This window comes from Nansenia antarctica, assembly GCF_963989245.1.
Source record: "Nansenia antarctica genome assembly, chromosome: 7".
NCBI classification, from domain to species: Eukaryota; Metazoa; Chordata; class Actinopteri; order Argentiniformes; family Microstomatidae; genus Nansenia; species Nansenia antarctica.
Window position 1 is genome coordinate 9796709 of NC_137677.1, and position 27049 is coordinate 9823757.

Genomic DNA, 27049 nt, shown 5'->3' on the forward strand with positions numbered 1-27049 from the left:
GTGTTATTTTTTAAATGTTGACATTTTTAAATTAGTAATTCATAAAATACAAAGGTTCCATCCCACAAAACATAATGGAATGTAAAAACTTTGACGCTCAATATCTCTGAACTGCCCTAAACGGAGATAGAACCTTATCATTCTAAGCTCCTCAACTGTGCTGTGCCGGTTTGTGATCCTAGTCCTTTTCAATTGAGTCAAGTCAAGAACTACCGGTAGTGTTGTGACTTACGGGAGATGAGGTCAAAACATTTCTTGTCCTCCCCGGTGGGTTTGACCTGACAGGTGAGCAGGTTCAGTCTCACTGGCTGCCTATTGGACTAAATGACAGGAAGAGAATATTAAGAAATGAATGAGCTTAGCCAATGAAAGCTATATGCTATGAAGCAATAGTCCTTTTATTGTGGGTATATCTACAACCCTTTGCACCCACCCACACCCTCCTGAGGTGGTATGGCCACTTTACAGAGAAGAAACATAAATCACTGTGTGTGTGTGTGTGTGTGTGTGTGTGTGTGTGTGTGTGTGTGTGTGTGTGTGTGCGTGTGTGCGTGTGTGTGTGTGTGTGTGTGTGTGTGTCTGTGTGTGTGTGTGTGTGTGTGTGTCTGTGTGTGTGTGTGTGTGTGTGTGTGTGTGTGTGTGTGTGCATGTGTGCGTTGCTGTAGTTATGGATTATGGGTGATGTAGTACTCACTGTGGCATGTGAGATGGTGAGGAAGCCACTCTTTACTGAACACTTCCTCCTTTGCCAGACCTTTCGTAACCTAGGTGACAAACATATCAAGTAATAATTGTTGTCCTTTTTTATCACCTAATCTATGTGGCAGCAACATGAAAACGTGGCAACAACGACCACAAATGAAGTTGTTACCAATGGTCCATAGAGGGCTGGTATGCTAGACCTTGATTAAGCTTATTTCAAGGATTAGACTAAAGATTGGCTTTTGACAATCTTCATCAGGCCACCTACCCGTCACTCTTCTTCATCAGATAGCCCTCCTTCTCGCTGCCAAACTCTTTGTTCCCCTGGAGCTGGTGCATACTGTATCCACTCTGCTTGCTCTGGGAGTCCTGCAAAGACATTCCTGTGAGGCTTAATATGCAGTCGTGTAAGCAAGAATTCAATGACACTATCTATGAGCCATTAGAATACAGTGCACTAGTCGTGACGTGTTTCTGGGTCCAAAGGTGGCTGAGGCGCTGTCTTCGAAATGCCTCAGTAATAATAATAATTCATTATATTTATATGACGCTTTTCCGAGGCTCAAAGACGCTGACAAATATGGGAAAAACGGGAAAGTGCTGTGTCCCTTGTTGTATGAATAGATCTGAGTCTAAAAAACGATTGAACTGTCATTCTACCTCTGTAGTACACTGGTACTCTGGTGGAGGGAATTTCTGGTTTGGACCCGGAAATTGCTAAACGTCACATTTGACGTCAGACTTAACAACCGAATACATACATTTATAGTGTGTTCTCGAACACTAAAAGTGGATTTAGGTCTAAAATAACAATGCAATTGTAATTAATTGATAGTAAATTAGAAAGAGTACAAATTGAATCATTTCGTGATTAAAAGAGTCCAGTGTTGAGTTATATTCCTAATTTTAGGCAAGTGTTGAACATGTCACCTCAGTTTCTGCCGCTAGGCGTCACTGTTTTACACCTGTCGTTTGACATATCCACAGTTATCAGTCTATCCAGAATAACTGCCTGTTTCCTGGGCTTTCACCCCTGTACAGCTAGATGTATGCAGCTAATTGCTAGTCATATGCAGCTGATCACAATGTAATATTTTGGCAATGATTAAACATTTTAGAGAGAGGCTCATGATGAACAAGATTCAGCACTGGAGCAGCTCGGCCTCAAGGAGATCCAGTCACATAAACACAGTAACACATTAATGAAATGGTTACCTCTGTTTTGTTTGGCATTGTCAATGCAAATGTGAAAACGCTTTTGAACGGTAGAGAGTCGTTTTAGTTGAACCTGTTGCAGGTGTCATGCAACTTGTGTGAACGAATGCTGTTCATCATAAACTGTTCAAATAACATCTGATTATCGGATGTAGGACTAGATTATGTGCGATGCCAACATCGTGATCAAGGAGGATCAAACGGTATCCACATTCTAATTGTTGGTTCACACCTCAACCATATAAGACCCCTGCTTACTGCACAGCTGTTGTTAAATAAAGGTTATTATTATTATTATTATTATTATTATTATTAATTATTGTAACGTCCCGACTTGGACAGTGGTGAAATAATAACAGATAGCTTCTCTTATAATCCCTGTGTTTAATTGCAAACTGTCGCATACAAAACGTTCTCAATTCACTGGAGCTCTCCTCTCTCTACGGTAACAACACCCGCCCGGCCAACAGCTATGTATTAATGCGAACCAACATAATATTACTGCTTGAATTAATGTCTGATTAACACATAGTATGATAATTGTACAGTGAGCGATTCTAAAATCCATCAGTCCCATTTTTAAACAAATATCTTAATTAATATAGGCATTAAATAATAGATGACAAGTAAACCTACACCACACGCTAATCCTATCCCTAATAGGCCTAATTGGGCAATAGGCATCGCCAGTCAGAAATAATAATAATAATAATAATAATAATAATAATAATAATAATAATAACCTTTACTTGTATAGCAAGTCCAGCAAACGTTGCAGCTCAAAGTGCTTTAACATATCCACACATCAGTAAATACATGTATATATGTATAATGTAAATATATATTCATACTAAAATATGCTAGCCTGCCTATTATTAGACTGTCCTACACGCAGTTCCTTACCTTCTGAGTATTCTTAATTCCGGTAACTCCGTTGATAGCCGGTAACTTCGTTGATAGCCAGAGTTAATAACACGGAGTGTCTCGATCGATGTCTCGTTCAAGAATGACGCTCAGCAGCAGAAACATCAGCTTTGACAGGGGTATGTTTTATGACGTCATAGTGCCATAGTGTCATAACCGGGAACGCTGAGACTATTGTTGTTGTTACCATGGTAACCGGCAGGGCCGGTTGGGAGATATGCGAGGCCCTGTGCGAAGTCAGATTTGCGAGGTCTTTTATAATAATGATGTAGGCCAGGGGTCTTCAACCTTTTTCAGCCCAAGGACCCCTTGGACGAGAGACAACCAGAACAGGGACCCCCACATGTAATAAACATTTTTAAATGTCAAATGTTAAGGCCTATAATAACTTATTATTATAATGCCAGGTACATTAATAATATGATTTTTTGAGGGACCCCCAATTGTTGTATTTGTTATTATTATTATTATTATTATTAATTACAATGTACAATACAAATACAACAATTGGGGGTCCCTCAAAGAAGGCCTCATTCCGACCCAGGAAAAACCCTGGTATGTCCTGTATAACATGATCTATGCATCTATGAGCAATGCACTGTATATAAGATGATGACCAAGGGTCTTTCTGCTGCTGACCAAGGGGCTGAGTCCTGTTGATGGGGCCCAATTTTCTTTTAGACTCTGTATTTGTTTATTAAGACTTACATAAATATGATATATTGTCTGAATTTGTCTTGTTTTTATCAAATGTTCCAATTATTTTCATTTCTTGTGCTGGTTTATTGTGAACATCATGTAAAATTGCAGGAAACTAGCACAAATAATTGGGTGGGAGAGAGGGGCCGCCGCTGCCAAAACGTGCAGTTTTGGGTCGCTCCACCGCCAAAAAATCTCACTCCAAACTTTTGGTGAAACTTGGCAGCCCTTAAGGCTTTATTGAAACGATGTTTAACTTATGATTTACTAGCACTGGCGCCCCCACCCGCCCTTGGGCCCGTGGTGGTCGTGGTCCCGAGGAGCGGGGCCCCTACTGCGAGGGATGTCCCTTATTTCTCTGACTGAAAGGTGGCAACCCTAGCCACAGTACTTTTCTCGTTCACTTTAAATTACAATCTGTCCTCGCGCCACTGTTGAATCTGCAGGCGGGCAGATTTCTTGGTACCCTGGCAACACATTATGGCTGAAATTATATGATTGGATAAAAGCTCTAACAGCCCTCCAAATGGCTGGAAGCAGCGCAACCAAGAGGAACGCTATGAAATGAAGAGAATAGAGAATAAACATTTTCTTTATTATGCAGTGAGGTACATGTGCGGTTTTATTCACATCGTGGCACATACAACGGTTGGGATCCTAGATCATATTTGATTGTGGATGCGAAATCGAATGTCCTCCTGATCATAGAAAGATTTACTACTAGGATCAGTACACACATCTTACCGCTAGACATCAGTTCTGTAATTCAGTATTTAATTTTGTTATTACACATTTCCTGAAATTAATGACTTACACACGTTTGACAATCATATTTAAAATCATCAAGATAATGTTCCTCTTGAATAATGGCATTTGTAAAGAATAATGTGAGTTAGCTCTATGAATAAATGTGAAATTTAATGTAGCTACATGCAGTCCCTAGTGAAACACTGTGGCATTTGATCCCTTTGCCTCTTCCCACCTCTTCTCTCTTGGTTTCCCAGACAAGTGTCTAACCTACACACACTGGTACATGTGGCAACAATCTCCTGGACGGCCTTCTGCCTTCTTCACACGCCTGATGTGGTACCCAGGAGGGCAGGTTGTGGGTGCTTTGGGGCAATTCTCAAAACTGCATGTGCAAATAGGGCAGCATTGATCAGGAGGAGTGAAGGGCTCAGTCAAGAAGGAATCAGCAGGGCAAGGTGGAGCTGGGATCTCAGGGCAGTGGACATTACTGCAGCGAGCTTTCTCTGACAGACACACACGCACGCGCACACACACACACACACACACACACACACACACACACACACACACACACACACACACACACACACACAGAGACCACATACACAGGGGAGAAAGAGAATATGAGATAAGAATCCACAGCCATATAGCCTCTGAAAATCTTCATTTGTCCTCTGCTGGTTTTGAAAAGTTGAATGCTCGATCAAATTGGACTTCAATGAAACTCTTACTCTACTCACCCCGCAGGTCTTCACACTGGTCTTGAGAGAGTTGTTGTGTACGGACATCCTTCATTGAACACACACACTGGTCTCCCTGCAAATCACAGCCCCACCTCTTATATACAGGCTCGGGTTCATTCGGGTCCACCTCGGGTTCCACATCATAAAAGAACCGATCTGCTATGAGGGGAGGAAGTCAGTTGAATAAAGTTCAGCATTGAATCATACTACAAACCTCAGTCCAGTCCAGTCTCTTGAATGGAGACATGATGGGCATATGTGTATATACAGCACTCACCTTTTCTCACTGTTTCGCAGTCTTCTGGATGACTGTAGCTGTGGGGACCGTTGAAGCAGGTCCGTACGTTGTAGCAGTCACAGACACTCATCCTGATGTCGCAACCCCACTTCCAGGGACACTGGGGGTCATTCCTGGAGTCCGTCAACGGCCCTGGTAAATCTAGTAGACAGAGAACACAGACAGGATGAGTTTAGTGGAATACGATGAAGGGAGAGAGGAAAAAGGGCAAGAGAAATGCTTTATTCTAAGGTCTGCCTCTAAACGTTAACTTTGTTCAACATTTATCCAACCATTTATCACCTGAAGCCTTGTATAAATCAATAACAATAGATCTGATGAACTTGCTCACTAATTCAAGGGTTAACAAATGATGTATCAATGTTTCTAAGCTAACTGTCATGAGGCGTTCAAATGAAATGTCAATGAAAAGAGACAATTTGCACACTAATTTTGATAAACAAAAGAATACAACCTATCAGAGCAAGCTGGATCCGCGAACATAATCAACCCCTTTCATAACTGTTATTCAAAGCCCAAATTCTCACAATATGTCGGGGCAATACCTCAATGTCAGCTCATAAGCTAGCTGTCATCATCCCAATCCTCTTACTTTTGCACACGCCGGTGTGGGGGGGTAAGGCAGGCTCGTGGCCCACAAACAGAGCGCAGCTGAGGTAAGGGTCACAGTAACCCTTCTCCCATTGACGGCCCCCACACAGCTGGCCCCTCTGGCGGCCACACTGTTTCTAGACATTGAAAAGGCCTACGACTCTATGTGGAAGGAGGGAGTACTAATTAATTTGCATGATGCAGGGGTAAAGGGGAGGATGTTCAACTGGATCAAGGATTTTCTCATGGCTAGAACAATCCAGGTGAGAGTGGGTGGGGCCTACTCCGAAACAGTCCATATAGAGAATGGCACCCCTCAGGGTTCAGTAATCAGCCCAGTACTATTTAATGTTATGATCAATGACATCTTTAAAAATATAGGGCAAGGATTTGGCAGGTCTCTGTTTGCGGATGATGGGGCCATCTGGAGGAGAGGCAGGAATGTGGAATTCCTTTTTTTAAAAATTCAAGAAGGGCTAAAGGCGATACAAGAGTGGGCAGATAGGTGGAGCTTTAACATTTCGGTGCCAAAGAGCAAGTTCATGGTGTTTGGGCTAAAACGGAAAATACCACAGGTACAGCTAAAACTATATGGGGCTCCCCTAGAGCGAGTCAAGGAATTCAAATTCCTTGGAATGTGGTTGGATGAAAGGCTAACATGGAGAGTCCACATAGGGAAAGTGAGAAGCAAATGTGAAAAAGTAATTAACGTCCTCCGGAGCCTGGCTGGATGTGAATGGGGAGCTGAGAGGGGGACAATGTTAATGATTTATCAGGCAATGGTCAGGTCAGCAATAGACTATGGGAGCTTTGTCTATGGATCCGCTGCAAACTTTGGACAAACTAGACGCAGTGCAATCAAGAGCTCTAAGAACTTGCTGTGGGGCGTTTAGAACGACTCCCATCCCAGCCCTGCTTGTGGAAACGGGAGAGTGGCCACTTAGAATTAGGCGCAGCAAGCTAGGACTGCATTATTGGGCCAAACTGAAAGGTTCTAGTCTGAGTCTTTCAGCCAAGTGCCTAGTGAATAAGAGTTGGGAGTTTGCTGATGGGAAGAAGAAAGGAAATGTCCTAGCTGGCGCTGGAGAGTTGGCTGAAAGAGTGGGAGTAGACAAAAATAAAGTAGGCCTAGTACATGCATTCTGGTCAGCGGTGCCAGTGTGGCTACTCCCAGAGCCCACTGTAGATCTAACTCTGTTAGACTGGAAGCAGGAGGGAGGCATCACAAGCTCGCGGGTAGAAGGATACCTAAATGCGGCATGGGGGACGCACATGCAGGTCTTCACAGACGGGTCTAAGGACCCAGATAGCCAAAGGGCAGGGTGTGGAATCTACCTGGTGGGGCCCCAAGTCCAGCAAGGCTTGCGAGTCACAGACGGAGCATCTGTTTTTGCCACAGAGCTAATGGCAATCATTTGGGCACTCCGGTGGATTGAACAAGTTAAACCAAGCAAAGTCATAATCTGCTCTGACTCAGCTGCCGCCTTGATGGCCTTGAGGAGTGGGTCATCTAGAGCTAGAGCCGACCTGGTGAATGAGGCCATGATAAGCATGTATAGGTCACAGAAAGTGGGGGTCGATATAGGCTTCCTTTGGGTCCCAGGGCATGCAGGGGTAGAGGGGAACGAAATAGCTGACAAGTTGGCCAGAATGTCACTCAAGAGGCAGCACATAGATGTGGGAATCCTGCTGGGCAAACCTGAGTTCTACTGTTCCATAAAGGAGGGGCTTGAGAAACAGTGGCAAGAGGAGTGGAATAATGAAGAGAGAGGGAGGCTGTATTTCTCAGCGCAGTCATCTGTCAAAAGGGGGAGCGTGTGCACGGAAGGTGACAGAAGAGATTCAGTCAAACTGACTCGGCTAAGACTTGGGCACTGCGGGCTAGCCAGTTGCCTGAGAGTAGTGGGAAAACACCCGGATGGCCTGTGTGAATGTGGAAGAGCAGAGACTGTTGTCCACGTCCTATTTGAGTGTGAGAAATACAGGACAGAAAGAGCTCAGCTATGTGAGGAACTAGCCAATATTGGGATACCCACTGTGGAGTACAAGTCCCTGTTCAGCCGGGGAAAGGAGCAGCATGCTGTGAAGAGAAGTGTCCTGTCCTTCCTCCACAAGACAGACCTCTATCAGAGGATATAGAGTGCAGAGCGGAGTATCACTCTGAACTGTAGAGGGCAGTAATGCGCGAAAGCGTCTACACTGCCGGAAATTCGAACAGAAGAAGAAGAGGACATAGCTTGAAAGCTGCTGAACTAGCACAACAGGCTCACTAGCAAGCAGTAGTAATAACCTTTCTGCATGCAAAAGTACTGCAGTATATTTATATTATCTAACTATGGCCGGCAGCGCAGGAGAGTGGTGTCTGATGGAGAGCGACCCGGGGGTGTTCACTGAGCTGATCAAAGGCTTCGGTGAGTCCAGTGCGTTTAGCTTAGCTTAGCATAGGCTAGCCTGCTACTACTACTGTCACATCGATCTAGCCAAATGCAGTAAAGCCAACTACCACGACCCTCTATGCACGATGCACAGTGTATATATTGCGAGATATATTCTATATGACTAGTATGGTGTTGAGTGCATGCTCTAAAACCCATTGCATATCGAGTCTGAACTGCAAAGAAATGGATAGCAGACAGCATCTTCCATCATGCTATCTAAGCTTAGCAGCATGCTGTCTCCTGCGTAGTGGTTGGAGATGCATCCTCCAAACTTAGGAATGCAACTGACTTGGGGATGCATCCTCCAAACTAGGGATACAACTGACTTGAGGATTGCATCCACCAAACTAGGAATGCAACTGACTTGGAGATGCATCCTCCAAACTAGGGAATACAACTGACTTGGGGATGCATCCACCAAACTAGGAATGCAACTGACTTGGGGATGCATCCACCAAACTAGGAATACAACTGACTCGAGGATTGCATCCACCGAACTAACTGACTTGCATTGTTGTACCAAAATGTCCTATTTAACCAAGATTGCCCAAATCTATCCCCCTAAACAAGGTTGTCAAGGATCCCAGGTCGAAGAGATATGGAGTATGGAGCCAGAGAATTTTGAAAACCTGAAGTACGCACACGAACACAATGTCTACACCTCTCCAAATGTATACAGTAGATATATATACACCCCGTTGTTTGAATACAGCGTTTTTTTGTCTTCCCTCTTAGACCTGTCCATGGACTTATTTTCCTTTTCAAATGGCAGCCTGGTGAGGAGCCAGCTGGATCTATTGTTCAGGATTCGAGGCTCGACAACATCTTCTTTGCCAAGCAGGTACATGTCAGGTGCATATACACATGTCAGGTACATACACACACACGTCAGGTACATACACACACATGTTAGGTACATATACATGTCAGGTATATACACACACATGTCAGGTACATACACACACATGTCAGGTATATACACACATATCAGGTACATACACACACATGTCAGGTACATACACACATGTCAGGTACATACACACACATGTTAGGTACATACACACATGTCAGGTACATACACACACATGTCAGGTACACACACATGTCAGGTGCATACACACATGTCAGGTGCATACACACACGTCAGGTGCATACACACATGTCAGGTACATACACACACATGTCAGGTACATACACACACATGTTAGGTACATACACATGTCAGGTGCATACACACATGTCAGGTACATACACACACGTCAGGTGCATACACACACATGTCAGGTACATACACACACATGTTAGGTACATATACATGTCAGGTACATACACATTCATGTCAGGTACATACACATGTGAGGTACATACACACATGTCAGGTACATACACACATGTCAGGTACATACACACACATCAGGTCAGGTACATACGTAGGTATATACGTGTATATATATACATACGTATATATGCAAAAGTCTGGGCTAGTACAGTACTGCAGAGCTCTGGTTATCTATATTTAATATAATGAAAGTAAGCCTTGTGCCAGAATGTCTCCTGCTAAAGAGTAATCATGGATGCATCATGCCATTGTAGCATTTACTCTATTTCTGTTACCCTGGCATTTACAAAGTCCCTAGATTATGCCCCCCCTGAGATCTGAAGTTCCCATGCATTTACAACACACATGGTTAAGCAGTGTCAGGTACGTTGATGTATGTCTCTGTGTAGAACTGCTTTGATGTGTTAATCTGTGTTTGTTTTCAGGTGATAAACAACGCCTGTGCCACCCAGGCCATAGTCAGCGTGTTGTTGAACTCCACCCATCCTGACATGGTTCTCGGAGAGACGCTCACAGAATTCAGAGAGTTCTCTCTCAGTTTTGATGCTGCGGTAAGTTATTTTTCTTTCTAAAGGGACGTAAAAAAACCGATGCTAATAAACACAGACACCATGTAAAGACAGGATGATGAATTGATTTTCTTAAAACAAGTTTGTTGACGACTTGGTTTGGATCCATTATGTAGTCGACTACATCTATATTTTGACGCTTTGCTGAAGTGCAATCAGATGGATTAACAATGACACTGACATTCCAACAACTGTTTATTTTAATATGTACTATGGTTGATTGAGGAGAACATGTTCTCTCTTTATTTTCCTTTTTAATAGATGAAAGGTCTGGCTCTCAGCAACTCCGAAGTTATTCGACAAGTTCACAACAGCTTTGCCAGGTAAGTTGTTTGTTTTCACTCAGTGAAATGTAACATGTCTGACAAAACGGTCTGATACTTTGTAGTGTCCCACTTCCCAACAACGCTTATTCCCTCGAGACGGGGGAAACAGACTGCTGTTTTGACAGAACAAAGGGTCATTCTTCATGGATCATTCATTGCATTCTTTTGTAGTCGTGGTATCTTATAGAATTTATATTAACAATCATAATTTGACTGTTTTTGCAGGCAGCAGATGTTTGAGTTTGACGCTAAGTCTTCAGCGAAGGATGAAGACGCCTTTCACTTCGTTAGCTACGTGCCTGTCAACGGCAGGCTCTATGAGCTGGATGGACTCCGCGAGGGACCAATCGACCTTGGTACGCGGTAATGTGCTGTAAATGCCCGTCAGGTGGTCATTTTACTAGCGGTAATGTTCCACATTAGTGTCATTAGCTCTAATTGTTAATTCGATGAGGTTTCAAAAGATTCCGCCCCCAACCCTGGAGGATCATGATTAATGGCGAAAAAATTGCAGTTTACATATTATCTAGTCTAATTACATTATTTGTCTTCCTCCTTCTATCGTTTATGCTTTGATTTCAGGTGTGTGTAGCCAGGACGATTGGATCAATGCAGTCAGGCCGGTGATCGAGAAAAGAATACAGAAGTAAATGTTTTATTTCCACTCAAAAGACTTATGAATATGTTCTACAACTGGAACATCTCATTCCAACATTGCTCATTTAAACCAAAGAGGTTTTTGTCTTGAATACACTATGAAAGTCTGTGCATCAGAAACTGGAGACAGACTGGTCATTTTTTGGAGACAACGCGTCATCATTATGATTGCTAGCAAAAAACAGTCAATTGACCTTAACTGCAAGCTTAGTGAACCGTAGGTCAAATCAGAACATGTTTACGGTTTATTAGCAACCACTCAGATGTACTTTTGCTAGCAATCGTAGCGGTGACGTCCGTCCGTCTCTAAAAATGACAACTGTCTCCAGTGATGTTTACTTTGCGCCGTTTGTGGCATACAGACGTTCGTACCGTATTAGAGGACACATTCATCACTAACGTCTCACTGTCCTCTACCCCATAAACAGGTACAGTGAGGGCGAGATCCGCTTCAACCTGATGGCAATCGTTTCAGACAGGAAGATGATTTATGAGAGAAAGATAGCGGAGCTGCAGACCCAGCTAGCTGAGGTAAGTGGTTTCACTGGTGAGAGACCGAGGATGCTGCTACTGATTAGCGCTCAGGCCCCACTCATATAGTCCAATATACTGTATGTGACAAGGTCTGGTCATTCGGTCCGCATGTCGGCATCCGATTTAATGTTCCGACTTTTCTTTAGAAAAATGTGAATACATTGCCGCGCTGATGTGAATCAATGACACATCGCTAGTCAACTAACACAGCTTGTTTTGTGAGCCTGCTAACAATGTACAGTAGTGTTGTAGCAGTGGGGACTAGGTAGCAGTGGGGATTACTCACAGAATCCTTTTTGGCTTGACTAGCGAGTTTGTGTTGTGATTCTCAACAACGTTGAAACGTTGTGTTTCAAAAGAAAAGTCAGAACATTTTGATTGGTTGCCGACATGCGGACCAAATGACCAGACCGTGTCACGTATGTGACTGGTCAAAGAGGTAACAAGTCGGGAATCAAGTCGCGCAAATGACTAAACGTTTAAAAAAAATGATATATATATATATATATATAAACGTGTTTTCGTGAAGTGTTGAAGTGCCCACTCAATATAACAAACAACAGTTTTAGGATCACTAAATACACTGCTCAAAGAAATTAAGGCAACACTTAATTAAATAATAATAATAAAAAGGATATGCCTCCCCAGACCCTCACTGACACGCCAAACCGGTCATGCTGGATGATGTTGCAGGCAGCTCTTTCATGTCTGTCACACGTGCTCAGTGTGAACCTGCTCTCATCTGTGAAGAGAACGGGGCGCCAACGGAGAACCTGCCAGTTCTGCTGTTCTCTGGAAAACGCCAGTCGAGCTGCTCAGTACTGGGCTGTGAGCACAAGTCCCACCAGAGGACATCGGGCCCTCACGGGAGTCTGTTTCTGACAGTTTAGTCATGAAACATGAACACCAGTAGCCTGCTGGAGGTCATTTTGTAGGGCTCTGGCAGTGCTCCTCTTGTTCCTCCACGCACAAATGAGCAGATACCGGTCCTGCTGCTGGGTTGTTGCCCTTCTATGGCCCTGTCCAGCTCTCCTCGTGTAATGGCCCGTCTCCCAGTATCTGCTACGCTCTTGAGACTGTGCTGGGAGACACAGCAAACCTTCTTGTGACGGCACGTATGGATGTGCCATCCTGGGGGAGCTGGACTACCTGTGCAACCTGAATGGGCTTCAGGTACCACCTCATGCTACCAGTAGTTCAAGGGCACTAGCAAAATGCTAAATTAGAGAAACATCAGTAGGAGAGAGGAATGGTCTGTGGCCACTACTACCTGCAAAACCATTTCCTTTTTGGTGGTTGTCTTGCTGTTGTTTCTCCTGTCCACCTGTTGTCACTTTCATTTGCACCAAAGCAGGTGCAATTGATTAACAATCGTTTACACTTCCTAACTGGACTGGTCGATATCCCAGAATTTAATTGACTTGGTGTTATAATGTGATGATTAAGTGTTCCCTTAATTTTATTGGAGCAGTGTACTTTTAGTCAGCTAACTCAGCTTGTTTTGAATTCACTGTATCGTCTGCTGCCGTGCTTTGTACTCGGTTGAGTGTTGGTGATCCATGTCTTGTAAACAGACTGAAGTTTTAGGACTGTCAAAAGGAAAATAAAACAGCGATGTTCTTTGTTGTTAGCTTGCCTTAGCAAGTGCAATGGAGCACAGACTGTTTTTGAGCAATTTTCTCCGGTATTTGGTTTGAGGTGTACCAACATTCAAATAAGCATATCTTCTTCAACTATTTACAATCTGCACTTTCGTAATCTGTGAAAAACAGAAAAATGACCGTGCCTACTTGGGGACTAAAACATCAGACCCTGTCATATATACTGCCCTCACGACCTCCTCCAATAGCATCAGAGGAGAGGATCTGAGTTTCCTCCCATAGGAACATCTCGTCCAATCCGTTTTGACAGAGATAATCTCTTGTGGCTTCTTCCAATCGACTCTTTCCCTGCCTTACCAGGAAGAGCCGATGGACACAGACCAAAGCAGCACCCTCCTCAGCTCCATCCAATCAGAGATCGCCAAGTACCAGCTCCTGATCGATGAAGAGAGCCAGAAACTCAAAAGATACAAGGTATTTTCACTCACCACTGACCTTGGAATAGTATAATAGTCACCTTTTCAAAACAATTATTTACATTTGACACAAGGGAAACAAAACCACAATTCTGTCACAAGCACCATGCCGATCAATTTATAACCTGTTTCCTGTCAAATGTTTCTATTTCTTACAGGTTGAAAACATCAGACGAAAGCACAACTACCTACCGTTTATCATGGAACTACTTAAGACACTGGCAGAATATCAACAGTTGATACCATTAGTGGAAAAGGTTAGAATTCTTGAGGATCTGTAGCAATGTGACATTGTATTGGTTACATTTGGTGTGTTATTTCCTTGATGATATAACCATACATAAACTGTTACATTAAGTGAGATTTCCATGTCCTTCACACAGATGTGGTAACTGCATTATATGTATAATAGTAAACTATTTGGTTTTACTGTACAGCTAGTATCCACTAGAGGGCAACATTGGTCTCCCGGAGACACCTGCTCATTGGTCCAAATATTTTTTTGGGACTGGACATGCTTCAGTTCCTTTGCATAGTTGAGTAGCAGGCTATTGCTAATTAGCTATATGTTTTGATTTCACATTTTGCTGAATATGTGGAACCATCAACTGTCACAAAATGTGTAATCTTATTTCACCACGCCTTGCCTGTAAAAGCTTAAGATTCAGCCAGTGAGCTTTCTTTACGAAAACCCACGTGTATGTTGATTGTCAACTCAACCCCTACAGGAGAACATAACTGCAGTATTAATATCTAACCAACGCCATGTCTTTCATTGTCATTCTTCTTTCTTCTTCTTCTTCATCATCTTCCTAGGCAAAAGAGAAACAGAGTGCCAAGAAGGCTCAGGAGGCGAAGTGACCACACACACAAACACACACCACCTTCATCAGTTGTCTTCTTCACGTAAACAACCACGGATCCCCCCCGGCTTCCCCTCGCCATAGAGTTCTGAACCCACCCAGACATCGGAGCCAGCGGTGGAACAGAGAGAGGAAACGTGTCTACTGTCCAACGTTTTGTCCATCAGCTGTAATGCATGCAAGGAGAAAGACGTGTTCAATGAAACCTGTCTTATTTTCATAATAAAATGTTTAGATGTTCGAAACAGCAATTTGTTTGTAATCTTTCAATTTCGTGTTGTGGTCGATGACGATGTCGATACGTCGATACGATTATGCGTAGAGCTTCGAGCTCATGATGTTATAACAGACATGCGGTGCTGCGTAATGTTGTAGATAACATTATCTGTGAGATTTGACCCAAATCCGCTACAAAATTGCTGGTGTAATCAGAGAGCCACGACTATAAAAAAGTGCAACAGGATACAGGTATATTCCAGCAACAGTGTCACTTGTCATCACATCCTTGTAACAAGGTTGCAAAATAGACCATGTGATGACTTGACGGGGACGTCACCTATGTCCTGCAGACGTCCCCTGTTTTCTGGACACAGTGTCCCATATGTGGCCCTGGTAAAGGATGCCAATTAAGATTAGCATTAATCTGGATTACTCAATTTAGTTATTTAAGTAGTGCAGTAATTTCACCTCGCACGCCGTTACTACTTCGACCACCTTAGTGACCTTGTGGTAAGAATGTCTGCCCTGAGGTCAGAAGGTGGGTGGCTTCTATATATCGAAGGCTCTGAAAATAGGACCTGATGCCTCTCTACTCGGCACTCAGCCAAGTAGGAGTGACACATGAATTGTCACAACAGTGTCAGACCATGATTTGGGGGGGTAAGGCCCTGCGACAGACTATGACAGCGTCCAGTCATGGGGAAACAGGAGACAGGCTTGTTCTGGCTTGTGTGTGTTCCTGTGCACAAGGCTACTAATACTACCGTTACGGCTTTGCTGGCACGTAGGCACGGCGTTAGCGCCCCCCCAGTAGAGAGTGCAGCACATGACACGATTTGTCTATAGCCCCGCGTATGACGCTGGCATATTGACGTAGACGCACATGAATTGTCTCGGTGCGGTCAGCCGTCACAACAGTGTCAGACCCTAGGGCAAACTGTGAAAACACAACAGTCACTTCCTCCTTTTAGCTGCAGTAGACTGGGTCATGCGTAGTCCATGACAAGCAGACGCTAACTGTGTAGGCCCACACTCCTGGCTTCCTCCCTGTGTTCAAGTGATAACGAAGTCAGTAGCTCAGTTAAGCACACCCCTGCTGAACCAATGGATGTAGGATTTGCAGTGTTTTTGTAGACTTTTCTGTCCCTGCCATAAATATAAATGGTTGAGAGGGGTGGTGTGTGTGTGTGTGTGTGTGTGTGTGTGTGTGTGTGCGTGTGTTTGTATGTTGTTGAGGGGTGGTGGTTCCTGAGGGGTGTGTGTGTGTGTGTGTGTGTGTGTGTGTGTGTGTGTGTGTGTATGTGTGTGTGCATGTGTGTGTGTGTGTGTGTGTGTGTGTATGTGTGTGTGTGTGTGTGTGTATGTGTGTGTGTGTGTGTGTGTGTGCGTGCGCGTGTAAAATGTTTGTTTTCCCTTTATTGTAAAAGTTTGTACAACTTGTATTAACACATATAAGATAGGCTACTTACTAGCAAGACGATATCAATCGATTTATTGAGCTATCCATTCATTTTGGAGATCATATAATATGTTATATCAGGCTTGTGAGATACTACAAATTCGGAAACAGTGTTGTAATGAATCTTAATCTTGTTCCATTTGTAACTGAACCACATAATGATGTTTTGGCCAAGACTGACTGTGTCTGAACTAACTGTACTCTAGGCCGACTGCGTAATCCAACTATCCCTATTTTTATCTCCACTGTTTACACACGCACCTAGAACTGTTTGGATTTGAATTTACTATTGTCCAGCCAAGTTCCATCAGAGTGCGTTTACAACAAAAGGGTTTTCCAAACACCATGTGCTTCGTTATACTGTACTTCCTGAAAGTAGGGCCCGTGCATGTGTCAACAAGAGATTAGTTATTGTTATGAATTTCAAGAGTGCATGAAGTTATTCGCTTTGTTTGGTCACCACACTATCAAGATCCAAACAGTTATTATAATACATTGTTATTATTTATTATTAATCAACAAATTATTGGCTTATATTTGGTAGCACACCCTTTGGAAAAAAATTACTGAAATCAATCACTTCCTGTAACCATGAATGAGTTTCTTACACCTTTCTACCTGAATTTTGGACCACTCTTCTTTTACCAACTGCTCCAGGTTTCTCAAATTTGAAGGGTGCCTTCTCTCAACTGCAGTTCTGAGATCACTCCACAGGTGTTCTATATGGGATTTAGATCTGGACTCATTGCTGGCCCTTTCAGAACTCTCCAGCGCTTTGTCTTAAACTATTTCTGCGTGTTTTTTGAAGCAAGCTTCGGGTCATTGTCCTGCTGGAAGACCCATGACCTCTGACGGAGAGCCAGCATTCTGACACTGGGCCCTTCATTGCACCCCAAAATGTTTTTAGTAGTCTTCAGATTTCATGATGCCATGCACACAGTCAAGGCATCCGGTGCCAGAAGCAGCAATGCAACCCCAAAACATCTGTCAACCTCCACCAGGACGTTCTCCCAGAATGATTTTGGCTTCCCCAGGTAAGTTTTTGGTAAACTCCAGTCTGTTTTTTTTATGTCTCTGTGTCAGCAGTGGGGGTCCTCCTGGGTCTCCTACCATAGTGTCCCATTTCATTCAGATGGCGACGGATAGTGCGAGCTGACACTGTTGTACCCTGTGTCTGCAGGTCAGCTTGAATTTGTTTGGAAGCTGATCAAGGTTTTTTTATCCACTCTACCATAATCCTTCATTACAATATTTCATACATGTTTCTCTTCCGTCCACATCCAGGGAGGTTGGCTACAGTGGCATGGGTTGTAAACATCTTGATGACGTTGCACACGGTGGACACAGGGACATTAAGAGATATACACATTCGGGAAATTCGGTAATTAATCTTAATCTTGTTCCATTTGGAACTGAACCCACGTAATGTTTTGGCCAGGACTGACTGGGTCTGAACTACCTGTACTCAGAATGACTAGACACGTAATCCAATGTGTGACTTGGTCTTTTCTATTTTTAGCTCTACTGTTTACACACATACCTGGAACTGCTTAGATCTGAATTTACTAGTAGACCTGCCAAGTTCCGTCAGGGTGGAGTATAAAACAAAAGGGAAAAAACATTTAAACACTTAATTGCTTCCTTATACCTAAAAATATATCATGTGCATGTGTCAACAAGAGGCCTTATGAATTTTAATGAAAGAGTGCATGAAGTTATTTGCTTTCGTTTGTCACCACCAAGCCACCATGTCTAGATCCAAACAGGATTATTATAATAAATCGTTCTCCATGTTTGGAGTAAATGGCCACAATCCAACAACAACGTTGTGTTGTTGTGTTGTCATTCTTTGTTTGTGTGTTACCTTCTACCGCGTTCATCAATCCCTTTTTATCCCATTTATCGCAAAAAGAAACATTCTAGAACCACGCTTCTTTTTGTGTGTAATGCAATTGCAATTACGACTGAATGTTTGAGACAGACTGTATTAATTTATTCCCTAGCTATTTTGGTTTCAGCTGTGTGAAATGCCAAACGGTGCTACGACGCCTGTGAAATATCAAGGGTCTTCCGAGGGGCCAAGAGCTGTCAGAGACAGGAGGTGTATGTGTCTCTGCTCAGCCTCAGGGCCTTACTGTGAGCTCATCCTCAGCTAGCTGCACTGTATCAGTCAGAGGAGTGATCTGTAGGAGACGCATCCCCCGGCTGAACTACAGATACACTACGTTAGTCATGTTGTTCTCTTTTTGCAGTGCGAACGTATAAGGTAGAACCGTTCTTTACTGGAAACGGAACCCCCTCTGAGTCGAGACTCCCATCAGCCACTCGAGCGGGAATGTTCAGAAGAAAGTGTTATGCTTCAGATCATAGGCATATATCATATAGCACGTTCAGTATCTATGCTGTTGAACATTCTTTTATGCAGGGATAGTACTGTAGATGGAATGCATTTCGCAGTTTAGACGAAAGGGGAGGATCCAATGCAGTTGTTTATGTCTTTGACGTTTGGGCTCGTAAAATAGATATTCATGCAGGAAGGAAACTACAACAACATGTTCCTCTCTGCGGCCTAAGGAACAAGCCACTCAGTTGGAACGTGTGAACTGTTTATCATGTCAAGTACAGTCACTGTGAGAAATGGAGAAATCATGTTTGGTACACAAATGCTGTTTACACTGTCTAAGTTCATGAAAAATAAGCTCATGAAAAATAAGTTCATGAAAAAAAGAGAAAGTATTGTCGCTGGCTCGTCATCCATTTATGGTACGTGGAGAAAATAACAGATTATATGTAAATCTGAATACCGTACTGAAGGGTTTTTGTGTTGTGTTGTTTTGTTTCATCGTTAAAGACTGTCTCCCTCAAACCATCCTCACTACAAAGATAATATATATTATATGACTACCTGCACACTACCTGATTACTTGATCACTACCTGACTACCACTTGACTACATGTACTGTACCATATCTGTATTATATTGCATATTGTATGATATTACATTTGATCATATTGTAACCTGTGCAGCATTTTGCACTACTGTTTCTACTGCAGTACGACTGGTCCCGCCTACGACTACCATCACTTATCACTTTATTACCTTATTCTACTTTAATATTACTTACTTACTTATTTGACTTTATTCTATTATGTTGTATCTTGCTGCAATGCCAGTGTTGAAGAACCTAAGCCTAATAATGTTACTCTTGTGTACTTGTGTACATTGGATGTAATAAAAGCAATTCTGATTCTGATTCTAAAATGAACATGATTACGTGATCATGATACATGATTTTGGCATGAAAGCCTTCATTGAAATAAAAGGTGGAAATGACATGAATTCTGAATTCCACATTTTATTGCGAATACATCAACATCACATTGGACCTGATTTAACAAAAAACATGAATATATATGAAACATGTAGTGTTGCAGTCCAGCTGCCACTATTACTGTACAAAAACATGCGATGCCTCAGTCACTGTCCTATTTACATTATGGTACTTTCACACACGATTCCTCATTTGCAACGTTTGTGTAAACAATTCTCTCCGGCGGGAACATTCATCAATGTGAAATGTAAACCTATGCGACTGGTAGGCGCAGAAAGTGCACACATCAGACATCAGTACATTGAGAGACGCAGCTGAAAACATCGCATGGCATCTGCTCAAATTGGACCTTGAGGCGACGAAAAGATCATAAAGTGCTTTTTGAAACAAAACAAGAACACTAGTTCAATTTACCACCGTTTTCACAATCCAAGTTCACCTCTCTGCGTAACTGTACCCGTATGCAAATGTCCTGATGTCGTAACATCGTCTATGTTACCATATACAGTTATATTGCCACGACTGTAGAACATGACCTTACTCATTATGCATAGTGCACAGCGCAACAGCATGGGCTGCATTGCTCCAAATGTTTTTTGTCACATTGAAATTCCACGTGGTAGCTTTGTACACACGATGCAGTGAAAAAGGCAAAATTCCTTCAAGTAGTTCTTAGGACTTCAGATGTTGGCCCTCTCCTCTCCCCGCTGCACACAGCTCCTTGTAGAGATCGGAGTGGATGAACCGGGGATAGGCGTTGTTCTCCATCAGGTTGTATACCTTCTTCTGGGCAGCGAGGAAACTGGTTGCCGTTGGCCAACTGATGTTCTGAACGACAGCGTCCCTGGTGTGGAAATCCAGGTTGATCTGGAACCCAAACATGAAGCAAAGTGAGTTTGTGAAAAAAAACATTGAAATATCACATTTGCGTAGGATGGCCTTTGTCAAATGCATAGCAACATAATCAACACCCTCAGGGACATGATTTGCATGATCGCACTTTTGAATATCGTCACTGCTGAGTGTGAGGCACGGCAGGAGTCGGGCGGGTTGAAAGGTCAACTCACCTCTTTCGGAGCTTCGCTCTTGATGAACTCCTCGTAGATCCGCTTGGCCCTGGACGCCATCTTTGTCGGAGACGTGATGGTCCTGTATTCCTCGCAGGCCATCCAGAACTCAATGTTCTCCTCGCAGAACTCGGACTTGGAGAAGACGCGGAAGGCTGCCTTTCCATCTGCACAAGGACAAGAGTCAAGGTCAATGGTCAAATAAGAGGGGGGTCATGACTCATGAGTCAGAGGCTTTACTGTTCTATAACTCATGTGAACGTGCTTTATTCAAAGGGCTGTTCCTGTGGGGTGACCTTTGAGATAATTTCATGCAATCGTGCTGATATATACGTGTACGTACATGCATCATCAAATCCAGGGAGTAAAACTTACATTTGTGACTCAGGAGTTTGTCAAGTGACTGTGCCCACTGGTTCACTTCTTCCACAGTTGGCCTGTGAGAGGAGAGACAGACTTATGAGTGACAAGCTTAACACACAAACATGAATAAAATAAAAACAATTTACAGTAAAGTGCATATCAGGGTTTAAAAAAATAACCTTATGCCTATTGACACCTGCCCATACATCGGCTCCCCATAGCGCCTTACCTGTATGATTTTCTTTTTCTATGCGTGGATCGTGAAGCAGAGGAGTTGATCTTCAACAGATAACGTATCCTCGCTCTCCAGTTTTTCGTGCTGAAAAACAGGAGGGTTCATTTGCAGTTCAGACATTGCCATATAGTATCACTACAACCAAGTCCTTACAAGGTCAGAACCGACAGTGATTGTTTCACACACACACACACACACACACACACACACACACTCAGCAATAACTCACTTGTTTGCTTTTTTATCAATCAAGAGATCCGATGTCTTCGTGCAGTCCGTGCACGCCATGTTTCCGTCGGACACAATAACACACTCTTTCATGTTTCTGTTGGATTTCAACCAGTCAAAGTATAACCTCCCTCACTCCAGAGGTACCATGCCTTTATAGCTTCCCTCAAGACTACGTCACACTAGAGGCAGGTCTAGAGCGTCGGATCAGTGATGTGATTGGCTGTCTCTTGTGTAAACATTGCTTTAGCTTTCCTCTCTCTGGGTCTGGGACAGCCTGGTGCAATAGGGGCAAGGCAGTGTTTTGGCAAGGCTGCGTTGTGTAAAAGGGACTGCTTGTGCTTTCAGGCCAATGACGTTAGATTAGCCTACGGCTACACCTTGACTGTCCCTCATAAAGACCTCTGCACCCCCTACTACCCCCCCTGTATATTTCCTCTACTGTAAATCTATTATTTTTTAAATAAATAAAGGACATGTAAATAGCAATGCTTTTCTAGCTTTGTGACTGCCAATGGCCTCTGGTCCTAGCATAGATTTGTTTCTTATGATGACTGATGACTGTATGGATGATTCACTTGCTTTAGACAAATGCACTAGTTATAAGTCACTTTAGATAAAGGCTAAATTCCCAAAATGTTAATGTAAATGATTAAGAGGCACACCTCATCTCTCCCTCCAACCATTATGAAGTGTAGCTGGTGGGCTAAGAATAGAATTGGTTAGAGGTTGAGTTTGAAACTTTGTTTTGTCAACTTGAGCATATGTTTGTTATGCCTTTAGGTCTTATGTGGGTGGGGGTCCGCAAATAGATTCAGTCTACCCGTTTTTTCTCTGTCACACCAGAAACAGATGGGGCGACCGATTTGTTGCTGTTTGAAACCCAGACTTGCCCTTTGAAGTTTTCACTGTAAAGTGACAAGATCGAGGTATCATAATAGAATTAAATGGTTTTAGGGAGATATTTGAACAGTCTTGTGCAATATCCGTTTTACATACGCATACTGATAAGACTATTGAGGTCCATAAAACACGTTCTATTACATTCCTACTTGACAGCATTGCAGGAAGCTGGATGGAAATAAACGGATACACACAGAAACGTCAGAAGGTGTGTTTGGCCAGCTTAATCAAGTGTGATTACTCACACTGACATTCAGACAATAGCGTTGATGGTACTCGCCAAGGTTTTGAATGACAATTATTATTTAATCAACTACAATCATGACTCATAAAGAGAAAGGACATTACTTGGTGCAACAATGCGCTAGCTATAACAGTCATGCAGTTCACAAGAAGGATATGAACAAAATGGAACACGATCAGAGGGTCATGTTTTTACTTCTGATGGGTCAACCGCCATAAAGCATCTCATGTCATTTTGCTCTCTCTCTCTCTCTCTCTCTCTCTCTCTCTCTCTCTGTCTCTGTCTCTGTCTCTCTCTCTGTCTCTCTCTCTCTCTCTCTCTCTCTCTCTCTCTCTCTCTCTCTCTCTCTCTCTCTCTCTCTCTCTCTCTCTCTCTCTCTCTCTCTCTCTCTCTTATCTGCAGTACATCTCGTACTCGTACTCTCATGAGAAAGAATAATACATTCGTATGGCTTAGTCAAAATGAAACTTGAGTCACAAGATCTCTGATTGTCTGTCTCTTGGCCCACCACAGCATGGTAATCTGCATGGTACATTTATCATCCAGTTTGACATTGACTATGTATGTTTCCTTTCATGCCTTGACCGCATTCAAATATAAGGACGATTTGAATAGGCCTCTGTGTGCATTACTGTAAACACAGTCAGTGTGACATAGCCAGTAAATTATTCATTTGCATTGACACGGAGGAACAATAAATCAATGCTATTTTTGGATGATTGTCACGTAAACAAACTGCAGACTTTATACCAGTGTACAAACATTCTAACACCGTAGTGCACAGACTCAAACTCCATCCATCCTGCAGTATCCTGTTGCGTCTTCATACTGTCATATTGCCTAGTACTGTATATGCAAACACAAAAGTTATGCAACTGTGTACAGCTTCAATAGGCAGTAGGGCCTGTTTGACCAAAAACAACATTCCCCTCTCAAGTGTTGCAGCCTACAGTAGACTGACCTTTGTATAATATTGACCCAGTGGTTACACTTGGATTGTGATCACTCTGCCATGCGACACTCATACGGCATGTAAACATCATCCTGCCCATATTGACTTAATAATAGGTTCCCATTACAGAAAGTGAAAGTCACTTCACCAACAATGTTGTCGTCCTGCATAACTACTGCAATGACATTAATCTTCAGGAGGGTTGCTGCTTTTCTATCGTTCAACATCGTGTTGATCTGCAGCACCTAGCTTTATCCATCTATCATTAGCATTATGCCATGCTGTACATGTATTTGCCATTTAGCAGACACTTTTAATCCAAAGCGATTTACAATGACAGATTACAGGGACATTCCCCCTGGAGTAACTGAGGGCTAAGTTTTCTTACTCAAGGGCACACTAGTTGTGGTGTTTCAGGCGGGATTTGAACTCACGACCTTCTGATCACCAGTCTAACTCACTATCCTATCCTATAGACCACCACTACCCCCCACTACATGTACTGTACTTACAAAAATAAATAAAATAAAAACTCTGGGAATGAAAAGCATCACAAGTTCCAGTCTTTGGTTTGATAATCATTAAAGGCCCATGCCAGCCAGTTTTGCTTCCTGGCTTTTCTTGGAAAGAAAACCCCTCAAAGAATGGAAGCACCAAGTGGTGAAGTTAGTCATTCAACAGAGCTTTTGGGGAAGGTATCACCAGATCTAGCTAGGAGCAAATCTCAACGTCGAAAGGTTGTTTGACTGAAAAATAGAAAAAGAGTTATAGGAGACTAACATTTGACTCTGGGTGTTAACTTTACAAACAGGCTAAACACATAACAATTCGGAGCTCTTTATCTAGTATATAAAAATGTCATACGTCACGGCATGTGGGGAATCGTTTTACCAGGAGCAGTGAAAATCGAATGTAACGCCCAAAATACACATACTCTGACATAGATGGCAATACGTTCTCAGACTTGAATCATTGTGCAATAACATTGTGCAGCACCAGGATATCGTATATCAACAACAAAAACGTAAAATTGACAAATGTGGGGCCTTAAATCGTACAGTGCACCTGCGTCATGTTCCGTATTGTGATTAAAATTGTGATCCTACAGTACCAGTCGAAAGTTTGGACACACTTCCCCATTAAATTGAATGGGAAAGTGTGTCCAAACTTTTGACTGGTACTGTGCACAAGCTACAGCTACCATCCCTGGCCAGAATGAAAACAGAGAGGGGAGCACTGTTTATTATGATGTACAGACTCTGTGTAAGCATCGGTCGGTTCAGAAGTGGCTGGGGGAGTAGGGCCAAGTTTCCACTAAGATAGAGAAGGCGTCCAAAACGCGTTACGTACCACAAGGTATTTCCCAGCATTGAGGTGTAGTTTGTCCCCATCTGGGAGTCCTGAGGTAAAACATGAGCTGTGCTTCTTGTGAGTACACATTGCTTTGTGTTTTTTTTGGGGGGGGACAAGGGCAAATAGGAACTACAGCTTCAAATTACTTAATTTGGTCAAAGGCTTTTAAGGACTTTGACCACTGGCATTTAAGGGAACAGTGAAGAACTTGGCAAGCACAACGGTGTTATTAGTGTGTGTGTGTGTGTGTGTGTGTGTGTGTGTGTGTGTGTGTGTGTGTGTGTGTGTGTGTGTGCGCGTGTGTGTGTGTGTGTGTGTGTGTGTGTGTGCGCATGTGTGTGTGTGTGAGTGTGTGTGTGTGCATGGGTGCTCAGTACTGCAGATTAGTTTAGTTTATTTTTACTTTTATGTCCTGTCTATTTGGGGGAACTTGATGTTAATTAAATGTTCAAATTAAAATGAACATTTACTGAAAACGCTTAGCAACCAGGTCAAGAAGGGTATTCTATTCTATCATAACAACATATTTCAAATGTTTGTAAATGTTATATATACATAATATATCATAGACGAGGGCCTGAACATAGGGTATGTAGTATATAGTCAGGTGGCAACCTGAGATGTTCTTATGGATTGTGTCTATGGATTCACTTCCGCTTGTCATTACAGGAAAAGGTTTGTCGGACAAGCTTTGTACTGTACAGATTGTACCCTTTTTATTTTTTTATCAGACAGGGTTTACTCAACTCTACTTACTGCAATGCTCTCTACTTCTCATAAACACCTCTTTTATTGGAAACTGAAACTCATGCCTTCCTGTTTTCTACATTCTTAACTCATCAGAAGTGTGAAGATACGAAGCGACAAATCTGTTTTTCAGATTATGAAAGGCTTGAAGGGGAATATACCACAATGACAAATAGATCTCTTGCTATTGACAAAGAGATTTTGTCAAGATTTCCAGTAAAAAGGGTGACCGACCAGTGGAGGCTGGTTGAGGTAGAAATCGGAGGACGGGCTCATTGTAATGCATAGACCTGTTTGATACCAGTCCTCATGATGTTCCATGCATTTACAATGAGCCTGCCCTCCTGATGTAAACCTCCACCGCAAGGTGACTACTTTAATAACATGGTGCCACTCACTTTCTACTTCACGTGGATTTCTTTGAAAGTTGCATCAGGTCTTCTCAGAAGACTTATTTTGAACATTAGTAAGTGGGAGCGATTTAGTGACACTGTTGCCACAGTCGTTAGAGTTTGAGATTTGATTTGACACTTGTCACTTTGGTGGCAAAACATTATGTCGAATAAAATACAGTACATGGTATGAGATAAATAGGGGTAGTGGTGGTCTAGTGGATAGTGAGTTGGACTTGTGATCGGAAGGTTGTGAGTTCAAATCCCGCCTGAAGCCACACCACTACTAGTGTGCCCTTGGGTAAGGCACTTAGCCCTCAGTTACTCCAGGGGGAATGTCCCTGTAATTCGTAATTGTAAGTCGCTTTGGATAAAAGCGTCTGCTAAATGGCAAAAATTATAAAAACCTGTGATATTGGACTAGGGAATGTTTGACTTTGTGTGAGGTTAAAAAAACTAAAACTAAAACTATCAGTTGACATGATTGTCAAGCTCTCATAGTGAGCCAAGACAGGCTGTGGGTGAGCAGTTATGAAGAAGTCACTGAAGAAGTCATTTGTCTCCAAATAATTTAATAATTTAATGTCATCCACATCATAACATTTTTTTTTCCCAAGCACCGCAAAAGTTAGCATCCCAACAGTGACTATGTGTAATAAATAATAAAAAAATGTAAATCTTAATGTATCAACGTCCTAATAATACATTCACATGTGCATGCTCTCAATTCAAAATGTTCTGCTTATGACATAAAATAAAGATTCAAAGTGATTAGGCAAAGTGCCTAATGTCAATGACACACACACACATTCTATCTTCTATTTCACAAC

The 27049-nt window shown here is 42.6% G+C and overlaps 2 protein-coding genes across 2 annotated transcripts; one reads left to right on the forward strand and one right to left on the reverse strand.

Moving 5' to 3' along the window:
* The first annotated feature begins 8162 nt into the window (after nt 1-8162).
* Nucleotides 8163-14966, forward strand: uchl5 (ubiquitin carboxyl-terminal hydrolase L5). Its single transcript, XM_080537226.1, has 11 exons — nt 8163-8333; nt 8931-8994; nt 9096-9201; nt 10125-10250; nt 10530-10591; nt 10820-10950; nt 11177-11240; nt 11680-11782; nt 13747-13860; nt 14021-14119; nt 14679-14966. The coding sequence occupies exons 1-11, from the start codon at nt 8258-8260 to the stop codon at nt 14721-14723; spliced, it is 990 nt and encodes a 329-aa protein (XP_080393352.1). The 5' UTR covers nt 8163-8257; the 3' UTR covers nt 14724-14966.
* A 5347-nt stretch (nt 14967-20313) lies between these two features.
* rgs2 (regulator of G protein signaling 2) lies at nt 20314-21724 on the reverse strand. Its single transcript, XM_080536108.1, has 5 exons — nt 21630-21724; nt 21395-21484; nt 21178-21239; nt 20803-20969; nt 20314-20602 (listed from the first exon to the last, which is right to left on the reverse strand). Exons 1-5 carry the CDS (start codon nt 21719-21721, stop codon nt 20408-20410), a joined length of 606 nt encoding a protein of 201 aa, XP_080392234.1. The 5' UTR covers nt 21722-21724; the 3' UTR covers nt 20314-20407.
* Between the last annotated feature and the right edge of the window lie 5325 nt (nt 21725-27049).

What these genes read in the sequence shown, in the direction of transcription:
- rgs2 (XM_080536108.1), bottom strand. Translation starts at nt 21,721, where the DNA reads ATGAAAGAGTGTGTTATTGTGTCCGACGGAAACATGGCGTGCACGGAC. An exon ending in ATTGATAAAAAAGCAAACAA is followed by an intron (nt 21,485 to 21,629) that starts GTGAGTTATTGC and finishes CCTGTTTTTCAG; the next exon opens with CACGAAAAACTGGAGAGCGA. An exon ending in AGAGCGAAGCTCCGAAAGAG is followed by an intron (nt 20,603 to 20,802) that starts GTGAGTTGACCT and finishes TTTGGGTTCCAG; the next exon opens with ATCAACCTGGATTTCCACAC.
- uchl5 (XM_080537226.1), top strand. Translation starts at nt 8,258, where the DNA reads ATGGCCGGCAGCGCAGGAGAGTGGTGTCTGATGGAGAGCGACCCGGGG. An exon ending in GAGAATTTTGAAAACCTGAA is followed by an intron (nt 8,995 to 9,095) that starts GTACGCACACGA and finishes CTTCCCTCTTAG; the next exon opens with ACCTGTCCATGGACTTATTT. An exon ending in TGCAGACCCAGCTAGCTGAG is followed by an intron (nt 11,783 to 13,746) that starts GTAAGTGGTTTC and finishes CTGCCTTACCAG; the next exon opens with GAAGAGCCGATGGACACAGA.